This window comes from Prenolepis imparis, unplaced genomic scaffold, assembly GCF_030444845.1.
Source record: "Prenolepis imparis isolate NDT839.2.m4 unplaced genomic scaffold, iyPreImpa1.0 SCAF_12, whole genome shotgun sequence".
In the NCBI taxonomy this organism is placed as follows: Eukaryota; Metazoa; Arthropoda; class Insecta; order Hymenoptera; family Formicidae; genus Prenolepis; species Prenolepis imparis.
In genome coordinates, this window is record NW_028141170.1 from 12,643,809 (window position 1) to 12,659,314 (window position 15,506).

Here is a 15,506-nt window from a genome sequence, read left to right on the forward strand (position 1 = left end):
GCGGGGATATTTATCGTTCCTTAGAAAACGCGTTTCGAGAAATTCACACATATGCGACAAACTCGAGTGAACCGGGCGATTATGTAGGATTATCGTTCGATTCGCCGAATTTATCGCACGGCCCCGCGGGTTTATCTTTTCGTCCGGTGCGCGACTTGTCCCACGAGGATATTTGGGGTCTCGTGAGCGCGGTAGCGCAGAGCGCGGGAGGACTCGATATCGCCGAACAATTTAATGTACATATTTTCAACATCGCTGTTCCTTCGGGTCGCGGGCGTGTCGGATTAACGCGTGAAAATATCGCGAAGCGCTCGATAATCGAAATAGCTAATTCTGACAACTTGTGTTTTCCGCGCTCTCTCGTAGTAGCACAAATTTATTGTGAACGCGGTAACATACGTACGGGAGAATTACACGATAAATGGAATAGAGTTAGGTATCCGCAATCGGCGTTACAACGCGAATGGGCGTTAGAATTAACAAGAAATGCTGGTGTAATAATACCCGAAGAAGGATGCAGGATTCATGAAATCGAGCGCTTCCAGCGATATCTCGCCGCTGATAATATCGCTATCTCTGTATATAATTTTATTATTTTTGGTCGCGGCGAGAAACCGTTCTACGACGGCACAGCGATACTCGCTTCTCTCGGACGCGAATCCTCTCATCGGCTAAATATTATGTATTATGAGGATTCGTGTCATTTCAACCCTGTACTAAATTTAAAAGCCGCCGTGGGTTCTCGTAATTATTGCGTAGCGTGTAACGCGGTCACCTTTCTCAAGCGCACGGATCGGCTCGTCGGTGTCAGGGTTCGAGAGAAGGGGAGACTCAAACTTGTTAACCCGCTTTTGCGTGACAACTAACCTTTATTGATTTAGAAAGAATACATGCAAAGCCTTAAGCAACTAGATGTGTAATGTGTTATTTACTGCGGGTGTATGCGTGTCTGTGTGGTTGTGCGTGTGTGTGAGAGAACGGTCGCGACACGCGTATTTACAATGGTGGCTCGTGGAGTCCGGCGCAGACGAGGCGGGGAGCGCGTCCACCTCGGTCGCGGGCCGGATCGTCCGGAGGGCCGAGAAACCCCTCTGCCCTAACGGTATCGTCAGGAAGCCGATGACTCGGCGGGACCAAGAGACACCTTGGTCCTACAGGAGGTCAGGAAGCCGATGACTCGGCGGGACCAAGGAACACCTTGGTCCGTCAGGTGGTCAGGAAGCCGATGACTCGGCGGGACCAAGAAACATCTTGATCCGACGGGTATGCAGGAGGCCGATAGTTCGGCGGAGTTGAGTCACCTCAACTCGGTCTTATGCTGGAGCGTGCGGTAGGCAGGACTGCAGGATAGGATCTGGTTTCTATCTGCTGGTCGGTCGCCCTTATATATCCGGCCGGCTGTCCCACTCTCGTGGTCGGGTGCGTGGGGGAACGGCCGTGCGTGCGAGCGAGACGGCATGCGTACGAGCGAGATAGCATGTGTGCGAGCGAGACGGCATGCGTGCGAGCGAGTCGGCATGCGTACGAGCGAGATAGAATGTGTGCGAGCGAGACGGCATGCGTACGAGCGAGATAGCATGTGTGCGAGCGAGACGGCATACGTGCGAGCGAGATAGCATGTGTGCGAGCGAGACGGCATGCGTGCGAACGAGACGGCATGCGTACGAGCGAGATAGCTTGCTGAGAGCGATAGAGAGAGAGGTAGAAAAAAACAAACAAGCGGTCTATATCTATTGGCCGGTTAGTAACTTCGTTACATCACCCCCTTCGTTTATCCGGGAACCTGGGACGGCGGATCCGTGGTGGTGGGTCGGAGGCGGCTGGACCGGAGGCTTCCGTCTGCGTTGAACCGCAACAGCCACTTTCCGTTGGTGCTCCAGGCTCGGTGGCGGCGGGTGGTGTGCACGGCGTGGTGGGGCACCAAGAGGATCGTGCCGGGGGCGACCTCGACTGGGATCTGCGGCGGAGGACGTACCCCGACGGCGCGGAGTGGCGGTGCTGGGCCGGTGGGCGTCCGGACTGATAACACCCGTATCTTTCGGGGGTTAGGCATCGTCCGGGCGGCTGCACATTGCGAGATGGTCTTGTCCGCTGTTGCACCCTCTCGGCTCGTTGGCTTGGGCGGCGCGGTTCTGGCGGGTGCCCCCGGCGAGGGTCTCGCCGGTAATTTCGCCGTAGGAGGTGCCGGGGCCTGCGTTGGTGGTCTCACCGGTATCTTGGCTGATGCTGGTGGTCTCGTCGGCGGTTTCGCCGGGTTCGGACGATGTCGACCGGTCAGCGGCGGCGGCGGATCCGTTAGAAAACGGATCTTCCGTCGGTTGGTCGCGTCCAATCGCTGGATCGTGGTGCCGACCCGGGGCACCGACTTCTTGACCGGTTCGGATGGTCGGGGCCGGTCGGTGATCGGTGCCGAAGAAGTCGCGGTCGCCCGGGCGTCCTTGATCGTGGCGGGTGGCTGAGCCTTGTTAGTGGTCGCGGGCGGGGGTGGATCGAGTCCCGGGTCGCTCTCGTCGAACCACGGAAAGTCTCCGAAGAGATCGTGGAGCTCTTTTCTTGCGCTGGGCGATGCCATCGTTTCGCTAGCTGGGCTGATAGCGTACTGTTTTTACCCCCAACGGCGTGCTCGAATTTATAGGGGGCGCTGGAATGTCTGGAATGCGGCGTAAACATGTTTACGTGCCCGTGTGCGGCTTGAGGTCCTGTACGTGCACGTGTCGATGCCAGCGCCCTCGGGCGTCACGCAAGTCGACTATAACCGGCGATACAATTTTGCGGACTTCCAGGGGCCCGACGTATTTCGGCGCGAGTTTCGCATTGTAAGCCTTCGCTTTATCGGATAGGGTGTGGTTCTTCTTCCACACTTTCTCGCCAATCTGTGGCCTCCAGTTTCGCCGGCGTAGGTTATAGTGGCGTTCCTGCCGCTGGAAGGCGCGCGCCAGGTGTATTCGTACCAGTTCATAGGCCTCTCGCAATTGGCGATTCACCGCGTCCGATGGTCGCGATTCGGCGGAGGTTCGTCGGTCCTCCGGGTGTGGTCGGGTGAGCTCTCTCCCGTGATTAAGGTAAGCGGGTGTGTGTCCCGTGGCCTCGTGCCAGGCGGTGTTGTATGGAAATTGGAGCGCGGTAAGGCGCTCATCCCATGACTTCTGATGCTTTCCGACATATTGGGCGATCATTGTCTTCAGGGTCCGGTTGGTTCGCTCGACCGGGTTGCATTGCGGTGCGTAGGGCGGTGAGTTACGGTGCTGGATGCCAAACGTCAGTAGTTTGTGCAGGTCCTGTGATTTGAGTTGCGTTCCGTTGTCCGAGATCAGCCATAGAGGGCAGCCGTGCCGGTAAATTATCCGGTCGGATAAAACCCTGACGACATTGGCGGCTGTCGCCTTTCGCAATGGGGCGGCTTCGAGCCACTTCGTGAAGCGATCCTGCATAGTCAGGACCCAAGTGTGGCCACTGTTCGAGCGAGGCAATGGACCGATTAAGTCGATCGACACTTGTTGCCAGGGGGCAGCGACGGGTGCCGTATGCAGGTTCCCGGCGGGCTTTTGTTGCGACGCCTTATAGGCTAGACAGGTGTCGCAGGATCGAACATAGCGGGCGATGTCGCGGAACATTCCCGGCCAGTAGTACAACTGCGCGATCCGGGCCATTGTCTTGGCCGAGGTGGCCGGCCGCGGGGTCATCGTGCATTCGCTCGAGGAGGGCGGTGCGTTGCGGCGTGGGGACGCATCGCTTCCATTGGTCCGCGGCTGGAATTTCTCGGAAGTCAAGGTCGTGGAGGATATGTCGGTGCAGGGTTCCGTTACGCATTTGGTAATCCGGTAGCTCGTCGGAGCGAGTTCTCAGCGTAGTGATGATGCGATAGTACCAGGGGCACTTCGTGGTCTTCTGTGCGGCGCACGCCTCCGGTTGGCGAGAGAGAGCGTTGGCTACTTTGTTCAGCGCGCCCCGCCGATATTGAATCTCGAAGTCGAATTGCTGTAGTTCGAACAGCCATCTCCCTAGTCGGCCGGTTGGAGATTCCAAGGTTTGTAGCCACCGCAGAGATTGGTGGTCGGTGACTACAGTGAACCGATATCCTTCCAGATAATCTCGCATACTGCGTATCCCCCATACCACGGCTAGGCATTCCAGCTCGGTGGCGCTATAGTTTTTCTCGGCGGGGTTCAGCGTCCGGCTGGCGTAGGCAATAACCCTCTCCCCTTCTTCTTGCTGCTGCGTGAGTACAGCTCCCAGTCTCTGCGTGCTGGCGTCCGTTTGTAGCGTGAAGGGCAGGGTGAAGTCTGGGCAGGCTAGTACTGGGGCCGTAGTTAGCGCCTCCTTTAGTCGTCCGAAAGCGTCTTCCTCCGCTGTCGTCCAAGTCCACCGGGCGTTTTTACCGGTGAGGCGGGTCAGGGGTGCGGCGAGGGCGGAGAAGTTTGCCACGAATCTCCGATACCAAGATGCCATGCCGAGGAATTGCCGCACTTGTTTCAGGTTGGTCGGGGTCGGCCAGTTTGTAACGGCACTGACTTTCGATGGATCGGTCCGGATCCCCTACCGGTCGATAATGTGCCCCAGGTATCGTAGGCTGTCCAGACAGAAATGGCATTTGTCCACATTAAGTCTGAGCCGCGCCTCACGCAGGCGTCGGAATACTTCGGCGAGATGTCGTAGGTGGCCTTCGAACGACGGGCTGGCGATCACGATGTCATCCAGGTAGACTAATACGTTTGGTTCGAGTTCGGGTCCCAGTACGGAGTCTAACAGTCGTTGGAATGTGGCCGGGGCTGAGTGTAGTCCGAACAGCATGGTTTTGAATTGCATCAGCCCTCTTCCCGGGACGGTGAACGCTGTAACGGGGCGGCTCTCCGGGGCCAGAGGCACTTGCCAGTATCCGTTCTTTAAGTCTAATGTCGACAGGTACCGGGCGCCTCTGAGCTTGTCCAGTGTGGCCGTTATGTGTGGCAGCGGATACGCGTCTTTTTCACTGACGGCATTCACTTTCCGGAAGTCGATACAGAAGCGATGGGTCCCGTCTTTTTTTCGTACGACTACCACGGGGGAACTCCACGCGCTCTGCGAGGGCTTGATGACGTCTTGCATTGCCGGGTTTCTTGGGCGGTACCGCTGCTTGATCGGTACGTCGACTTTTAGTTGTATTCGGTGCGATACTCTATCGGTCGGCCCTTGGACGGTTTCGAAGGCGGCGATCTCCTCTTCCAAAAATTGTCGTAACCTTTGGTCCTCGTCGGGTGTTGGCAGGGTGATGCCTTCTGAGATCTTCCCCGCAGTGGGGCTGTTCCGTGGGTAGGCGGCCGGCGGTGGGGTTAGAGTAATGGGCAGCTGGGCCCATAAATCGACTCCGATTAGGATAGGTACGTCGAGATTGGGCATGACCGGGAAGCAGTGTTGTACGGTTCGTCTGGCCACAGTGAGTGGCAGCATGACGGTGTGCGTGATGAGCACTGGTGTTCCATCGGCCAGGCTTATCTGCCGGTCCATTGGGCGTCTGGGGTGTCCCCGTTTTTCGGCTAGATTGGCCACGGTTGGGTTGACGAAAGAGATCTCGGAGCCCGAGTCCAGGAGGGTCCACAGGTGGCGGCCCGCTGCCCGCACTTTGAGATACGACCTTGGTGCGAACTTTATTCGGTAGCTGCGGGACAGGTAGCGGCCGTGATTTCCCCGGCCCGCGGCAAGTTTCCCGCCGGTGGGTGGCAATCGCGTGTGAACACTCCGTCCTTTCCACATCTGGAGCAGAACTTCTTGGGTGGTCTCTTGCAGTTCAGGCGCGTGTGTCCTCGTTGTTTGCACCGCCAGCAGCAGGTTTCTCGGTCGTAAATGGCGGCGGCGACTGCGAGTTCTGGTGTATGTTTATCCCCGCCTTGCTGGTTTTTACGCCGCTGAACAATTCGTTCATATTCCGTGGCTTTGGTAGTAAGTTCGGCTATGCTGGTGGCCTCAGTGGGGCGAACGTAGATCTGGTAATCCGGATCCATGTTTTCATACAACTGTTCGGTCTGTTCCAGCGGGGTGTAATCCCCGGCCCGCCGCATTAGGGTCAACAATGCCGTGGCGTATTTACTAAATGGCTCGCCTGGCTGTTGTCGACGGTTCTGCACCTCCCGGTTCATTTGGCTCCGGTGTCCCGGGGGAAGGTACTGTAGGTAGAATCCCTTGCAAAAGTCCGCCCACGTGGTCCAGCTGTCTCGGTTATTCCGATACCACAGCAGTGGGTCTCCTCGGAGCAACTCGGGAAGCCCGAGCAGGAGAAAATTGTCGGCGTACCCGTAGGCTCGTTTTAGTTCGTCAAGGCGTTCCATAAACGCGAATGGATCTTTCCCGTCAAAATGCAGCCCCCACTTTCTTATTTGGTTTAGGATAGCTGCGGATTCGGGTCGTCCTGGCTCGCGGTCTGGTCGTTCTGGTTCGGGGTTGGTTGCTGGTCCGGCAGTCGTCTCGTCCTCTTGTTTCGGCATCTCGTCGTCTATGAATCGGTCGATCACAAATTGGCGTAGGCGTTTGCGTAGCGCGTCGACACTCCCGGTGCTATCAAGCCCGTGGAGATCCAGAAGCGTCGCGAGCTGGTCTTTGTTTAAGCGATAGATCCAGGATAACATTCAGGGAGGGTTCGAAAGTTTGAGTCTCTACTGGGCAGGTCCCTGTTCGGGCGCCATGTAACGCGGTCACCTTTCTCAAGCGCACGGATCGGCTCGTCGGTGTCAGGGTTCGAGAGAAGGGGAGACTCAAACTTGTTAACCCGCTTTTGCGTGACAACTAACCTTTATTGATTTAGAAAGAATACATGCAAAGCCTTAAGCAACTAGATGTGTAATGTGTTATTTACTGCGGGTGTATGCGTGTCTGTGTGGTTGTGCGTGTGTGTGAGAGAACGGTCGCGACACGCGTATTTACAATGGTGGCTCGTGGAGTCCGGCGCAGACGAGGCGGGGAGCGCGTCCACCTCGGTCGCGGGCCGGATCGTCCGGAGGGCCGAGAAACCCCTCTGCCCTAACGGTATCGTCAGGAAGCCGATGACTCGGCGGGACCAAGAGACACCTTGGTCCTACAGGTGGTCAGGAAGCCGATGACTCGGCGGGACCAAGAAACATCTTGATCCGACGGGTATGCAGGAGGCCGATAGTTCGGCGGAGTTGAGTCACCTCAACTCGGTCTTATGCTGGAGCGTGCGGTAGGCAGGACTGCAGGATAGGATCTGGTTTCTATCTGCTGGTCGGTCGCCCTTATATATCCGGCCGGCTGTCCCACTCTCGTGGTCGGGTGCGTGGGGGAACGGCCGTGCGTGCGAGCGAGACGGCATGCGTGCGAGCGAGTCGGCATGCGTACGAGCGAGATAGCATATGTGCGAGCGAGACGGCATGCGTACGAGCGAGATAGCATGTGTGCGAGCGAGACGGCATGCGTGCGAGCGAGATAGCATGTGTGCGAGCGAGACGGCATGCGTGCGAACGAGACGGCATGCGTACGAGCGAGATAGCATGCTGAGAGCGATAGAGAGAGAGGTAGAAAAAAACAAACAAGCGGTCTATTATTAATCTATATCTATTGGCCGGTTAGTAACTTCGTTACAAGCGTGTAATGTAGGCTTTCGCAACGATAGAGGTAGCGATCACCGGTGTTCAAATAAATGTCCGCGTTGTTTTGCCGTGCCAGCGTGCGATTACTTCGACGCGCAAATCGTAAAATGCGACGCATGCAATCGGATGTTTTACGGTGCATCGTGTTTCGAGCGTCATCGTAGGGAAAAATCATATGACGGTAGATCGCACGCAAGTGTTTGTAGTGTCATACGATTTTGCGATGAATGCGGCTGTGTAGTTAAAGCGAAAGCGAAACACGAATGCGGCGTTTCTTACTGTAGATTATGTCATTCGGCGCAACCTCGAAATCATTTATGCTATATGAGACCTCTTCGTCGCGACGTTAATTCCTCCGCCGGATCATCGTCGTCGACATCACATCCGGTGGTAGAAGCGTCGACAGTATTAGGCATATTCGCCGAGGAGCGCCAAGAAAGCGCAATTGATAACGAGGAAGCGAGCAAATTTGCATATGAAGGCAGAAAAGGACACGTAGCATTCGTGTTTTACGATTTTGAAACGCGGCAGGACGAAACGATCGAAGATACGACGTCCGTAAAAAAACGCGTTCCGACACTCTGCGTCGCGCAACAAATTTGCGAAGTGTGCGCGCAAAACAATGATATGTCAGTGCGTTGTCGCTGGTGCGGAGTGCGAGAATTCGTGTTTCGTGAACGATCCGGTGAAACATTTTGTCGATTTCGCAAAGCGAAAGACGAAATATTTCAAGCAGATCATATGTATAGCACACAATGCGAAAGCGTTCGACGCTCAATTTATTTTGAAATATATTGTAGAAAATCGCGTCAATCTCGAGCCGAAAGTGATTTTGAACGGGACAAAGATCGTCGTATTAACGGTTGGACGTACAAAGTTTATCGATAGCATGAATTATATGCCGATGCGTTTATCTGATTTACCGAAGGCTTTCGGGTTGAAGGATACGCCGGATAAAGGCATTTTTCCGCATTTATTCAATACTATCGAAAATCAATCGTATGTCGGACCATGACCCACCGCACATTACTACTCCCCCGAAACTATGAAATCGAAAGAGCGCGAACGCTTTCTCACGTGGCACACGGACATGCGGCTAAAAAACGCCGTGTTTGATTTTCAACGCGAGATAGTGCAATATTGCCGTACCGATGTTGATATACTTCGACGAGCGTGCATGGCGTTTAGAAAAATTTTTATAGATCGCGGAAATGTATGCCCGTTCGAGGAATGTACAACTATCGCTTCGACGTGTATGACAGTTTTTCGGAAAAACTTCTTACACTTGAATACAATAGGTGTTATTCCAGCCGGCGGATACAGAAAAGCGAACATGTATTCGCGTAAAGCTCTGCAGTGGCTGGTATGGAAGGAGCGCGAATTCGGTCATCCTATAAACCATGCAGGGCGTGCGCGCGAATATCGTACGATCAACGGCATACTCGTCGATGGTTATTATGAAAAAACATCGGAAACGGGAGTAACGTCGCGTCACGTGCTGCAATTCCACGGCTGCTTTTGGCACGGATGTACATCGTGCTTTCCGACAAATCGCGATAAAACGCTTTCGTCGGCTATGGACCGTAAAGACACGATTGACTCGCGATACGAGCGAACTCTCACGATCTCGTGGCGACTGCGACAGCGGGGGTATTTGGTGACAGAAAAGTGGGAGTGTATCGATCGGGAAATGTGGGACAATCGCGAGATGCGCGAATTTCTCGAGAGCCATTCGATGGTGAAAACAGCACCGCTCGATCCTCGCGACGCATTTTTCGGTGGACGTACAGGAAATATCGCGACTCTTTACAAAATCACAGATGCGGAGAAAATACGTTACGTGGATGTATGTTCTTTATACCCGTATGTATTGAAGACGGGTGCTTTCCCTATCGACCATCCCGATATTTATGTCGGTGATGAATGTTCCACTTTAATCGGAACGACTCCGAATTATGATTTTGATACTGTCGAAGGCCTCGTACGTTGCACGGTACTTCCACCGCGCGATTTATTTCATCCAGTACTCCCGTATCGCGTGCACGGAAAATTGTTATTCGCCTTATGTCGCAGTTGCTGCGAAACATTTTCGCTGACGTCGTGTACGCACGAGCGTCCTAGCGAACGCGAATTCGATGGCATGTGGGTGACCTGCGAATTACGCAAGGCCATCAAAAAAGGTTATCTCGTGACAAAAGTAAATGAAATTTGGCAATATAAAATTAGCCAATATAATCGCGAAACACAGCAAGGTGGATTGTTCGCCGAATATATAAACTCATTTCTACAACTTAAACAGGAAGCAAGCGGGTGGCCGGGCGAATGCGAGGACGATGCCGCTAAAGAGCGATACCTGCGGGAGTACGAGGAAACCGAGGGTATTGTTCTCGATAAGCGTAACATCGCGCGAAATCCCGGTTTACGCTCGGTCGCGAAGCTTTGTCTGAATTCATTCTGGGGTAAATTCGGCCAGCGATCCAATTTACCAAACACCGAAGTCGTTAAGACACATCAGCGTTTTATGTTGTTATTAACAAGTCCCGAGCACGAGATAACCGATATATTACCTGTAAACGATGAGGTAATATATGTTTCGTGGCGGTTGCGACAAGAGGCTGTCGTACCCTCGCCGATAACCAACGTAGTGATAGCTGCATATACGACAGCGCAAGCACGTTTAAAATTATACGAATATTTAGAGCGTTTAGATCGTCGCGTGTTATATTACGATACCGATTCCTGTATTTATGTGAGCACCGGTGATCCGACTGAATATGAACCTCATACGGGTAATTTTCTAGGCGATATGACCGACGAACTCGAGAGCTACGGACGCGGTAGCTACATCGAAGAGTTCGTGTCCGGTGGCCCAAAATTTTACGCCTACATCGTGCGAACACCCGAGGGTCGAGTATATGAAACCTGTAAAGTTAAGGGAATAACCCTCAATTACGAGAACTCACGGCGCGTTAATTTTAATAGCATTAAAAAATTATTATTAGCTCGAGAAAAGAATCTAGAAAAAGAACAAGAAGATAACGAAGAAGAAGATGAAACTACAATAAATTTACGTTTTAGCGCAATTCGACGCACTGCGTTTCATGAAATTGTAACGCGGGACGAGTCGAAAATATGCGCACCAGTGTTGGTGAAACGTAGATTTATTAATAGCCGTTACTCGATTCCATACGGATATTTATCATCGAAATAATTCTTTTCTCGCGTATTTTCTTCAATATTTTATATAAGTATTTTATACATTTATTAGAAAAGCAATGTAAATTTTTGTAAAAAGTATATGTATATAGTATTAGTAATAATTCTCTGCAATTGTAACAATAAATTTAAAAATAAAATGTCATATTCCTGTTATTTTAAATGTAATATGCTATAAAAGAAATATATTTTTATGTATCATGTTTATGTAATAATATCGATTTTATTTAAAAATTACCTTAAATTGTCTTACATTTTCATTCACTATTCTTCCTTTACCTCGAAATAATTTTATTCTTTTCAACAATAAAACTTTTACGTAGCGTCACTAGAATGCGAACTCGAATGCACGTGTTTTCTATTAGGCCTCTTTTTATTACCCGAGGTGACGATAATTAGCCTAAATTGAAAGCGGAGGCTAGCCGCATGTACTTTTTGTATATCTTTTTGTTTTCTTTATTAGCGACGATGCCGACGCTACCCGTCAATGCGACACCGCGTAACGACGGTCAGCCGAAATTAGTGCGTTTTTTATTTATCTTTTTTCAGCGCTATACACGATCACCGGGGACCAATCGCTCTATGACGGTTTTGTTATACCGCGTTTTTTTTATCGACATTTTCTCGGCTTTTTTCAGAAACGCTGTCTGCTCACCCCCTACCCTTCCAAAAAAAAATCAACCAATCAGAGTGCTGGGCCACTATAGTTAGAGCCTATCATAGACGGGGTGGGGTGCCATAATCCCCACACCTGCTACGCTATACCACGATATTTTCTCGCCATTTTGTCGGCTTTTTTTCAAAAACCCTGCCTACTCTCCCACTCTCTTTCCAAAAACAAAACCAACCAATCAGAGTTCTGGGCCACTATAGTTAGGCCTATCAGAGCCCTGGGCTTAATGACCCCTATTAGCGGATCGACCAATCACGGATCGAAAAGCCCTGTCTAGCCACGCCCCTCTGGCGCCAGTGGCCGAGTGGTGGAGGTTTGTTTTGACTCACTATAGTGGCCCACATACTACTGTAGTGTTATATTTATTTATCGCCAAAATGAAATGTGAGATTTGAACAATTTTCGATAATAGATTCTCCGTGGCAGATTCAGTTGCTTGTACGAGTTCCAGCGGCGTGGACGGTTTTGAACACTCGTTTTTATCCATTTTATCCTTCTTGAATGATGAAGGTTATAACGAATTGACGTTTTGTCTAGCGTGAATTTCGTTACGTTCAAGTTTGTTATGTCAGTCGAGAAATGGTAAAAGAAAAAACTATCAACCGTTAAAAAAGAAGATTTTTTACACACTAGTGCGGTAAAGTAATCCATAAGTGACGATGTTTTCGCACTAGTGCGATAAAGTAAGGCATCGTTGAGAAATAAGCCACTTTCCTCACGCTAAACAGCAATCGAAAATCGTACTTTCGCGGCAGGCATTACAAAAAATACTTTTTAATATCGTTATCTACAAATATTTGTGGCGCATGTATATTTTCATTTTTTTTAGTTAGAATAACGCAACAACATATTTTATACTATAACATATAACACATAAATATCTAATAAATTTTATTACAACACAATTTAAATAATATTTTTAATTATATTAATAATTATATTAATAATTATATTATATAATATATTTATAATTTTATATTATTATAATTATATTATACAGGGTGTCCGATAATTCGCGAATCACCTTTCGTGGACATGTAGAGCATGTTAAACTGAATAGAAAAGTCCTTTACCATTTTGCGATTTTCGCAATTAATGAGAAATAAATTAAAGAAAATCAGCCAATTCGCGCAATGATAAGCGTGCGGCGATAAGAGACAACCCACTCGGGCTGCGTTCAGATAGGTTATCCGAGTAACCCCGAGTGCATTTCCTCTCTTTCTACATTCTACGTCATCAGAGAGACTAAGAGAGAAGTAACATAGAAAGAGAGAGAATACACTCGGCGTTACTCGGGTAACCTGGTTCTTGCTCTTCTTTTGATGGCAAAGAGCAGATTACTGTTTAAATTCTGCTCATGCTGCCAGATTATCTTCTGGTGATTAGTTGACTGAAATGAATATTATAAGGCTCTTGTGGTCAATTCCTTGACCCGGTCTTAAAAATAGGCTTCACAAAGAAGACTGCGTAAAAAACACGTCCGCGCTTGTCCAAGGACAAACCGGAACACCTCGGGTAACGTTACAATCTCAGCATATTTTTTTTTTGTAGGGACACTCCTGAGGCATAACGTTGCCTTAGCGATCGGCGGATCGGCCGTCGATCCTCGAACGGTGGTGGGAGAGCGAAGGCGTCGCTTCAGATATCGGCTCAAAAAGGGCAACTAATTCCGAGCACTGGTTTACTTTATTCCGCGGCGAAACTGCGCAATACGCAATTCTGTACATGTGTTCGACGTACACACAACCACTGATAACCACATAACAAATAACATCCGTGCCAATATAACCACTACATTTTTCTTGGTTAACGGCACATTAATACACAAAAAAAATAAATAAAACGAACGAGAGCCAACATGAACAAGAAAATATCAGAAATGGTAAGAAATATTGTAGTTGTAAACTACCCTGTTGATTAATGTACTAGCGATATAAAAATAACTCATCAAAAAAAGTATGAAATATTATCATTATTATAAATTGTAATTACAATCAGTTAAGAGAATTAATTCTAGTTTTTTAATTTTAATTCTTTTTGGAGTTTAAATTACTTTTCATAATTTTAGAATAGAAAATGCGGCTGCATCCTGCCGAGCAATGCGGAACCATTCCAGTATTCTTGTTTCGTTGACTTTAATGAACACATCAATGTATTAATCATGGATGAAAATAATATTGTAATAATAGGTCAATTTAGAATTATAATTAATAGAATATAGTATTAAGATTTAGTTTAGAAATCAATATATATTATAATCGATCAGAGTAATTCTATTTAAGGATGTATATTTTGCAGGCAATAAAACCTGCGATGAAATAGGGGAGATAAACATGTCGGAGGGTGACCTAACACAGGATACTGAAGCGACGACTGATGAGATACTAATAGCTTGCGTGGCACAGAAGCCTGCATTGTACGATTATAGGCTACCACTTAGTGAATGAACAATGATGAAAAAGAATGCTCTCTGGAATGAAGTATGCAATGTTATGGGAGGTACGAAATTATATGTATTGTATTTATGTATGTATATGTATATATGTATGCATGTATGTATGTATGTTCATTGAATAACATCTTTTCACATACCATAAAGGAACCATGGATGTTGATAATGTCAAAAAACGATGGAAACATTTAAAGGATTGTTACATGAAAGATAGGAAGAAAAGAAATGAATATGTTGCAAGTGGATCCGCATCTATCTCAAAACGTAAAAGTACATTTAGATTTTGTGAAGCAATGAGTTTTCTGAGTGACTGCATAGAACCAAGGCCGTAAGCATCAATCATCCTACTATTTCCTATAAATTTAGTATCATATACCCACTCCAGGGGCCCACAAAATGCTTTTTATTTATTATTATTATTATTATTATTATTATTATTATTATTATGTTATAACGCATATTGTACAATATTATTTTGTTAATTTTATTAGGACATCAAGTAGTTTATCTATAAATCAAAGCGAACCTCCTACTTCTATAGAGTCCGCTTCACCACAGTCGTGTGTCAGCAACCAAAGTACGTCATCACCTGCAAACGTAGATTATTCCACATCCAGCTGCAGCAATACCTCAAAACGTATATATAATTGTGAATTATTATTAATAATTAATAATAATATTAATAATATGAATAATTAAGGTTGGTAGATGTTGAGGATCGCCAGTAAATAAATAAAAATTATTAAACTCCTTTTTTCTCTCGACCAAACTGGCAAATGTATTTCTTAATTACAATCACAACGTTTCGACCTTTATTTTTTGGTCCTTATCAAGTGATCTATACAATCGAACGAAAGTGTGTTACACAATGTAAAAATTAGCATAGGTTGAACCGAAATTAGTGATATACATACTTACGTAATTATAATCGTAGGAGAATACTCCTTATGTCAAATTGCTATACGTCAAACATATTAGGCAGATTTTAAGTAACTAAACGATCTTTATTATTTTGTCATATATATTATTAAGATTTTCTGTGTCCTTTTGTAAATTTATTGTTTTTCTTGATAAAGAACATTTCAGCAATTTCTCTTTTTTTAACATGTTTTTCGTTATGTAAAATATTTGGATGTAACCAGTCAAAGTCATGGTTGAATTCAATCTTGTGTTTGCTAATAACAGAAAGATTACTAATGTGCATTTTTATGTTGCTGCAATATTCTTTGACTCGAGTACTTAAATGTCTTTTTGTTTGTCCAATGTATGAGGAATCGCAATTTTTACAATTTATTTTATAGACTACTTCCGTTGAGTTCTCGATAGGCAACCTATCTTTACCAAGTTTAATTAAGCGATTTAATTTATTAGGAATATGATGTACAATATTGAAACCAATGCTTTTTAGAATCTGATTTATGTTGTTCAATCCATTTACGAATGGTAATGAAATAAAATTAGGTGATTCAACTTTGTCATTTGAGTCATTTATATTATTAATTGAACGGTGTTTTAGCATATTCAATCTTTTGTGTACACAGTGCTCTATAATATGTTTTGGGAAGAAATTATTTATCAGTATTTTTTT

At 47.5% G+C, this 15,506-nt stretch overlaps 1 protein-coding gene across 1 annotated transcript; it reads left to right on the plus strand.

The window, feature by feature from the left end:
- The first annotated feature begins 8,622 nt into the window (after positions 1 to 8,622).
- Positions 8,623 to 10,788, plus strand: LOC145944001 (uncharacterized). The gene has a single exon (XM_083051929.1). It carries the CDS (start codon positions 8,623 to 8,625, stop codon positions 10,786 to 10,788), a length of 2,166 nt encoding a protein of 721 aa, XP_082908055.1.
- The last annotated feature ends 4,718 nt before the right edge of the window (positions 10,789 to 15,506 follow it).